The sequence below is a fragment of the Entamoeba invadens genome (assembly GCF_000330505.1).
Source record: "Entamoeba invadens IP1 unplaced genomic scaffold scaff_1105074724941, whole genome shotgun sequence".
Classification (NCBI taxonomy): domain Eukaryota; phylum Evosea; order Mastigamoebida; family Endamoebidae; genus Entamoeba; species Entamoeba invadens.
The window spans coordinates 8,809-17,201 of NW_004443585.1; the positions used below are offsets into that span (position 1 = coordinate 8,809).

Sequence of the window (8,393 nt, forward strand, 5' to 3'; positions counted from 1 at the left end):
CATCAATGGGACCATCTATTGCGTCCCATGTTGGTGCATCACCATCCACATCAACTGCTTCATCTTAATAACTGATTTGTTGTGTTCTGTTATTTTTTTGATTGATTTAAATGGTGTCACATGTGTAGATGATAAACAAGTATGTTGTCTTGCTGTTCTAAATTTAATATATTATAATCAATTAAAAAACTATACATAATAATAATTCAACTCATTGCAAATTTAATAACATTTATACAACATTTCAAACAAAACAAATCACATCGTATTTATATCGTAACTATTTTAAGAGTTAATTACACTGGAACTAGCACTTCGACACTTGTTAAAAACAACTATACATAACCATATTAATTTATAGAATAAAACAAAACTATTAAAAAACTATTTCATAATGATGGTTATATACTAGTTATATTAATTAATCTCCATTGTACTTCTGTTATGAAAAATGTAGTATATAAACTAATAAGAACTAGTATGATCTCCACAAAACCAACAAATGGAAATGAATTACTTTCATTCACATTTGCTATTTCACAGTTTTTGTGATCTTTTGAGTTACAAGTTCAATTCTTTTCACGTTTTTTGTTCCAGAAAACAGAATTAAAAATTGATACGACCAATCAAAACACACAAAAACGTCCACATACCAATACGACTATAAATATATAGATATTTAGATATATAAACATTACAACGAACTCAGTCACCAAATGAAACAAATCACTTCACTTGCTGAATTCAACGCCGTTCTCAAAGAACACAAACAAGTTGCTGTCAAATTCTATGCGACGTGGTGCGGTGCGTGCAATGCGACTACTCAATACTACAACGACCTCGAGAAGGAGCTCCCCAATCTCTTCTTTGTTGCTGTTGATGTCGACAAAGCACGAGATGTCTGCCAACACTATGACATAGAAAAGATGCCAACTTTCATTTCTTTTGTCGATGGGCTGAAAAAGGGAGAGTACACCGGCACTGTCAAAGATAACATCAAGAATCTCTTCTTGTAATTCACTGGTCACTTCATTGTTTTTTTACTATAATATACTATTACATACTATAATATAATTAATACATATATTTTAATACAATATACTATATTTTACTATATTATGTATAATATACTATACTATAATATAATATATTATAATATACTATAATATACTATATTGTAATTAAAAATTATAATTTCATACAATTTACTATATTTTACTATACTATTATAACAAACATGATAAGACACAGTTAACAGTCTCACCAAAGAAGTTGACTGGATGCCCATTACCGAAAGTGATGGCGAGGATTGGAAGGCAGTACGAGTACTCCCCATTGAGTGGATTATTTACAACATAACACATGCTTTGTTCGATGAACAGACTTTTATCGGATGGTCTGAGGACATAAGCCAATATGAGGTGTGAGTCCCCTTGGAAGTAACTGATAGAGATGGATGGGTCAGCAACAAAGTACTCGCCAACACCCAGAGCCTGCTCACATCGCCATTTTGTGTCGAACCCCTCCATACAGATCCCATTGATGGCAACATCAGTGCTGCCAGTTATCTAAATAGCTGTTGAATTGAGTTTTGGTGAGACAAAATTTTACTTTGGTGTGATGACTGGAAACATAGTAGACGAACACTGAAGATCCAACTTCACAGAGTCTAACAGGGATAACTCCATCAAGTGTTCCAACACATATTCTACCCAATGTGTGTTGTTGTGTTAAAGTTATTGAAATCGATCAGCCAGTGATATGAATTGTCATCCACAGCGGTAATAACAAAACCAAGTTCTTTGCTGTGGAAAAACGACAAAGAAGTTGTTGTAAGCAACTTCCATGTTAAACAAAAAGACGTTTTGTGAAGTTCTTCTGATCTCCACTCGCTTCTTGTCAAGGCGGTCTGAGAGTTGCTTCTTCTGATAGGAGATGTCCTTTGAGAGTGTCTGCAGCAGTGTCTACTCATCATGCAAATATGTTGCAAGTTGGTTTAAAGCGTCAGTCAGCAAATATTACGGAGTGAGTTGCAACGTCGTCACATAATGAGTAACAACACTGTCGTATTTCTTACCAGTGAGTGTCAGATTGTATTGTGATTGTGGTGTGGTGTTTGAATTTATATACAGAAGATCAAATTTATAGTCATCAGGAACATAGGTCATGTGCAATGTGTATATTGTGCTGTTATAACCCAAAAGACAGAAATCTGAGTTGGTCCTATAAAATGCAGTCCATTCGTCTTTTATTGAATTCATTCAATTTTTGCTCACCAAGTTATTAGTTGAATTAATAAGTCTAAATTCATTTAATTTATCTTGAGTTGTTATATTGATTGTTGTGTTTAGATGCCAAATTATAATTATCAGTGTGCTATTTCTAGTATATGACAAATCTTATAATTAATTATTATTATCTAATTATATTTACAATGAAAAATAATTACTAAAGTCAATTGTATTTATATTATTGGTTTGTTATATAATAAAAAAATCGAAAAAGTTTGCAATGAAAGTTTTATATATTTGAATAATAATAAAGAAAATATAAAATTCTTGAATATCACCTTTATCTTTTTAATTGTTTAAAATTTACAACAAAAATGAATTAAACAACAATATTTGGTATTAGAATGAAAACGTATTATTGACTGTGTTTCTTTTTGATAATATGTCAGTATTTGATTATTAATAACTGAATATATTGTTTAACAATATAATATTTCGATGATTTTAATAAATAATTATAACTAACTTCTATTTGATATTTATAATGATCAAATAATATTAAAAAATGAAATATAATCTTTCAGTTATACGACAATAAAAAACAATTGTATAACAAGTCTATTTAATGTTAATTCAATTTCAAATAACTTATTATTTAATTAAATATCAAATTCTATATTAAGTTAGTGTATTATATCACCATCAATTTAAAAGAGTGACATAGATATTATTATAAAACAACACAAAATCAACAACTCTACTTTTTTAAATAAATGATTTATAAAGTCACGAACACGGGGATCAATGTGAGTAATATAAAGCACGTTGCGAACAGTCCGAATGAAATCCACCCAACGACATTGACTGCTTTGTTTTTAGTTTTTCTTGAGATGATGAAAGCAACGAGCCATGGGAAGAGTAATAAGAAACCAAGTCCAAACATGAGGAAGACCAGATTGGTTGCCCTCTTCTCATCAACACCACTTGGTGTTTGGCAGTACGTAGGTTGTGCCATCATCAGGGGTTGGTTTACCGTTGGTTGCACGTATTGTGGTGTTTGTTGGTAATAACTTGGTTGTGGGGGATACTGTTGTTGTGTGTTATTTTGTTGTTGTATATATGGCTGTTGTGAATATCCATTATATTGTGGTTGTTGTGGATATGTTGCTGGTGGTGTTTGATTTGAGTAAACTTGTTGTTGGTATTCAGGTGGCGGGAGAACACTATAATTTTGGTCAGCCATCATTTCAAGTTTGACTTCATTATCAGTTTTCCATTCAAAAAGTTTTTTTATTATAAAACTAAAATTACAAAACATTTTATAAGACTTTGGTTTTGTTTTTAATTTTAATTCTGTTTTGTGTTAATTAATTTATTCTTATGAACATTTTTGTAATTCTGGTTTGATTTTATCGGAACTTAAAAAAAAGTTTCTGATATAAAATTGAGTTCTATGTTTTTTGTTGTTCCGTTAAAATTAAATAACATTATCAAAACAACCAGTTTTATCGGCAATAACATTACCAATACCATTCATTTTACATTTAAATTATGCACTTTATCAACCGATAAAACATGAGTTTACTTAATTCTACCACACCAAGAAAACACAACAAAATTTGAATTTATTCGACAGACCCACTTGGGCTCTGACTTCTGCTTTTACTTCCCGCCTTACTTCCACTTCCACTTCTGCTATCGACTGAGTCATTTTTCTCGACAGCAGTAACAACTTCGGGTGGTCTGTCTTCACTCTTCTGTCCTTTAAATCCAGTCCAGTCGAATTTGCCATCAAACACGATTATCTCTCTCTTCGCTATTTTCCAGAACAACATGCGGAGTTGTAAGTAGTCCGGCGTTTGGTCAAAGCTCAGTTTTTTGCACGTGTCCAAATAAGTTGCAAACTCCTCGGGCAATCCTTCACACAACTCACTCAATAGCGTGTTTTTCTATACTACATAAACAACATTTTATATTGTTATTTAACCCGATTTTTTGTTTGGAAATTACAATTTAAAACATAATTAAACATAAGAATTATATATTAGAAAATATTTTGAAATTAAACAAATTTTTTAATTTTTTAATTGTTATAATTGTTATTTATTTATCAATAAAAAGGTAAAAAACAATATAATATATTGTTTAAAAAACTCATTCAAATCAATACTGGCATTTGGTTCTTGTTGTACTCTCAATGTTTTTAAAAGCCTCTGGAAATGGTTTGAAAAATATTTCAGTGGGGCAGTTTTTCTGTTCATCTTCGTACATTTCTTTTGGGCAATCAATTGGTTTTGGGTTGTGTTTGTTTTCTTCGTTTAAATCAAAGCAAATTACTACTTCTGCTATCGAACCAAAGTTGGTGCTCTTAAACACTGGTTCGACTCCAATTTGTTGTTTTAATACACTTTTTATATCAACCAATTTATACCTATTCATTGGTTCTACTTTTAATTTACTTTCCTTCAACATTGTCCAAATATCCATATTCTTTCTCAAGTTAATGACCATCCAAAAATAATCCAATGGACCAGTTTCTCCTTTGAATACGTCCAAAGTGCATGAACCATGTTTGTCAAATTCGTATAATGCAAATCTGCATTTATGTTTTGAAAACCAATACTTTCCTATTTCTTCTTTCAACTCTTTATTTGTCAATATCACACTTTCAATATTTTCAATTGAATTTTTACAAGAACAACAGTTAATAGAACCCTCGTTTGATTGAGGCCAAAATCCATGTATTAAAAAACCTTCTGGAATATAATTGGTGTTTTTTGGTATATGACAGTACATTCTGTCACACAATTCCCCAGGCCAGGACTGTACAAATTGAGAGTAATCAATTGGTTCTGTTTTTTTCTCGTATTTGTCGCACATTTGAAAAACAGAAGGATAGTGTTTTGCTTCTTTTTGAATAAATATTTCTTTTGGTTTTTGGGATGCTTTTTCTTTGTTGAGCCTCTTCTCTTCACGGCGTTGTTTTCTTAAATCATAAACTTTTGATTTTTTATCACTTTGTTGAGGAGTTGTAGTGGGTATTTGGATGTTGTTATTTGAAGTTGATGGTAACTGAATTGATTCTTCAGTTTTCAACACTTTATTTGTTGAACCAGCAATTAAAGCAGCATTCTGGGAAGTTTTATATTGATATGTCGATTCAACAGCCGAACCAGTTTTGTGAGGTTGTGATAAGGTTAGTGCAATAAGATATAGAATCAACATAATTTTTACAGATATAAAAAATAATATAAGCGAGCGCAACAACAAACTTTTGTTTTGTAAATACTTGTTTTCAAAAATAGACAACAAGAAAATGTTTTATTTTTAGATAAAAAATCCGAGTTTGTCCGAAATAGGTGGCTCTGTTGAAAACTATATATTTCAGAATATAAATCCAAAAACCAATTATAACAATAAGAATTTAAATAATTAAAAATATCATAATTAACTGATTTTGTTGAGTTTTATTTATATTATAATATTAATGTATTTTTGGATTTAAATAATAACAAACCGCATCTTCTCGGTCATTATTACTTTTTAGTTTTTGAAAACAACAATATAATAGAAAGAGATAGTTGTTAATTAAAAATATGAACGACATTTAAAAATAATATGTAAAATTGTCATATCAACACTCTGAAACCCCCCAAAAACATACCAAATAATATATTAAAACACATATCACTTGGAAATAATAATATAATTATTTTATTATCAAATTAACTATCGACAAATTGTTTTATTATTATTAGTAATTATTTTTCTAAAAATATTTGAAAGTTAATAACCAAAATTTTATTTGTTTTCACTTTTAGTTGGTTTACACTTTTAATAAAAAATAACCTTTTTAAAATAATTAATAATTGCATTTATTTCTAAGGGCTCTTTGAGGATCGATTAAGTTATTGGGAATCTTTTTAAACACTACTCTTGTCCCACAATTTTCACTTCTTTTAATGTAATTTGGACACTCAATTGGTGTTGGATTAAATCGATCATTTTTGGTATCATAACATATTTTTACCTGATAAATACTGGATTCTTTATTACATTTGAAAACAGGATTGACTCCATAAGCTCTTCTAACAACCTTTCTAATATTTTCCAGTTTGTAGAATTTTTCCATTTCAACGTGAAGTTCACTTGTTCTAAGAATGCCCCAAAGATCAATTTTCTCTCTTAAAGAAATTGCCGTTTCCATATAATCTAAAGGTCCATTTGGTCCAGTGTATGTTTTTAATGCGCAGGTGCCATGTTTTTCGTATTGAGCCATGGCAAATCTACAATTTAAAAGTGACATCCAAAATTTGTGTATTCCCGACATCAAGTTTGGGTTTTTAAGCATTTGGTTTTCAACTTGAAGTTCTGTGAAAGACGTCTTGCAACACTTCAATCTTTCATTTTTAAAATATCTTGGCCACATTCCATGTATTAAAAATCCTTCTTGAAGCGACAACGTCGATTCTGGGAGTTTGCATACATTGTCAAAACATAATTGACCCGGCCAAGTTTGCACGAACATAACTAAGTCGAATTGCCTTTTTGTGTAATACTTTTGGCACGTTTTTGTAAATATTTGAACATATTGTGGTTTGGGAAGCTGAGTGCTCCAAACTGGCTTATTCAATTTCAAACTATCAACGCCAATTGTATATTGAGTTGGTCGCATTAGAGTGTGAACTTGTTTTCTTGGAAGTCTTGTACTGGTTACCGGCTGTGATGGGGTTATTTTTGTTCGGACTTCTTTAGCTTTAATATTTTCTGGTTGATCAAACGAAAGAACCGATGTTCCAAGTATGAGTATAACAAATAAATGTGTCATTAACTGAACAATTGTTTTAAGTTTTTAATAAAATACCACGATTGTTGATGTTAAAATATATTTGATTCCACAGATTTGTTTTCATCATTATTAAAAAACGAAGCAAATTTCAACATTTTAACAAAGAATTGTTTTTTAAATGTTTTATTAAATTATTTATTAATTCTGAAATTTCGTAATTTTATCAGTTTAATGTTCAAATTTAAATTGTAAAATATATATCAGTTGAATTGAACTTCTATATTATAAAAACTTTAAATGAAATATATATGTTATTTTATTAAATGGTTATTTTTGAGTGTAATAACATTGATGACGTTTTTTATGTCAAAATATCAAAAATAAAACGAATATTATCTGTTAGTATTAAAAAATTAAACATTATAATGAACAATTCAACAGTTATAATACAAATTAATTTTTATAATTATTTAATGCTATCATTAATGATTATTTTAATTATTAACGATTTGTAGTTAAAAAATTCAAATATTATAAAATTTGGATTTTGTTCATATAACATCAATAAATTTCATATGACTGTTTTTATTATAAACTTTAAAGCTAAAGATATTTTTTCGAAGTTGATATTTTTTGATTAACTTGAATTGACATAAAACAATGTTTTTGTAAATTTTTTATATTAATTAAAAATTATAAATATATATTTTTTATATTTTTGTTTTTTTTACATTTTCTATAAATATAATAATTGTCTTATTATCATAAAATTAGAGTCGTTTTTTTCTATTGTAATTTCTACTTAACAGTTTCCGTTGTTTTTAAAGTAAAAAAGTCTATTTGTTGTATTTTTAATCGTTGAATTTGCTTTCAGATAACGCGGTTGTCATGTTCCATATAAATATTGGGTGTCAGATTTTATTTATAATAAATAAATCGAGTTTAATTATAATTATATTTATTAAGACTATTTGAGTTTGTTAAAAATTAATTAGTTTTTTACATAAACAATAAATGAAATAAATTAACACACGTTTAATAATAATACAATCATTTGTATTAATATAAAACATGTGTTATTATTGTGATTCATTTGCTAAATACTTTCTTTGTTTTAAATGATTTTGGTACAAAAAGTGCTTTTATCATTTATAATAATTAAATGCATATATATAATATTTATATGCATATTTACAATATATTGTTATTGTTATTTGTTATTTCATAATGTCAAACATTTTAAAATATTTATTTTAACTTTCAATCAATACTGACAATTATTTCTTGGAGCCTTTTCTGCATCGAGTAAATAAATTGGATAAGGTTTAAACATCACCTTAGGATCCCATTTTCTTTCTTCTTCTTTTATAACT

At 28.6% G+C, this 8,393-nt stretch overlaps 6 protein-coding genes across 6 annotated transcripts; all 6 read right to left on the reverse strand.

The window, feature by feature from the left end:
• Nucleotides 1–1,226: 1,226 nt before the first annotated feature.
• Nucleotides 1,227–1,688, reverse strand: EIN_275960 (hypothetical protein; the record flags this gene model as incomplete). Its single annotated transcript, XM_004259240.1, has 2 exons — nucleotides 1,227–1,557; nucleotides 1,633–1,688. The coding sequence occupies 2 exons, from the start codon at nucleotides 1,686–1,688 to the stop codon at nucleotides 1,227–1,229; spliced, it is 387 nt and encodes a 128-aa protein (XP_004259288.1).
• Nucleotides 1,689–3,009: 1,321 nt separating this feature from the next.
• Nucleotides 3,010–3,474, reverse strand: EIN_275970 (hypothetical protein; the record flags this gene model as incomplete). The annotated part of the gene is made up of 1 exon (XM_004259241.1): nucleotides 3,010–3,474. The coding sequence occupies one exon, from the start codon at nucleotides 3,472–3,474 to the stop codon at nucleotides 3,010–3,012; it is 465 nt and encodes a 154-aa protein (XP_004259289.1).
• Nucleotides 3,475–3,856: 382 nt separating this feature from the next.
• EIN_275980 (casein kinase, putative) lies at nucleotides 3,857–4,492 on the reverse strand (the record flags this gene model as incomplete). The annotated part of the gene is made up of 2 exons (XM_004259242.1): nucleotides 3,857–4,163; nucleotides 4,386–4,492. The coding sequence occupies 2 exons, from the start codon at nucleotides 4,490–4,492 to the stop codon at nucleotides 3,857–3,859; spliced, it is 414 nt and encodes a 137-aa protein (XP_004259290.1).
• Nucleotides 4,493–4,576: 84 nt separating this feature from the next.
• On the reverse strand, nucleotides 4,577–5,765 carry EIN_275990 (hypothetical protein; the record flags this gene model as incomplete). The annotated part of the gene is made up of 4 exons (XM_004259243.1): nucleotides 4,577–4,615; nucleotides 4,653–5,519; nucleotides 5,542–5,596; nucleotides 5,749–5,765. The coding sequence occupies 4 exons, from the start codon at nucleotides 5,763–5,765 to the stop codon at nucleotides 4,577–4,579; spliced, it is 978 nt and encodes a 325-aa protein (XP_004259291.1).
• Nucleotides 5,766–6,093: 328 nt separating this feature from the next.
• On the reverse strand, nucleotides 6,094–7,059 carry EIN_276000 (ribonuclease 3 precursor, putative; the record flags this gene model as incomplete). Its single annotated transcript, XM_004259244.1, has 1 exon — nucleotides 6,094–7,059. The coding sequence occupies one exon, from the start codon at nucleotides 7,057–7,059 to the stop codon at nucleotides 6,094–6,096; it is 966 nt and encodes a 321-aa protein (XP_004259292.1).
• Nucleotides 7,060–8,284: 1,225 nt separating this feature from the next.
• EIN_276010 (Hypothetical protein) lies at nucleotides 8,285–8,389 on the reverse strand (the record flags this gene model as incomplete). The annotated part of the gene is made up of 1 exon (XM_004259245.1): nucleotides 8,285–8,389. A coding segment is annotated over one exon (105 nt), but the record flags the coding sequence as incomplete, so codon positions are not given.
• Nucleotides 8,390–8,393: the final 4 nt, after the last annotated feature.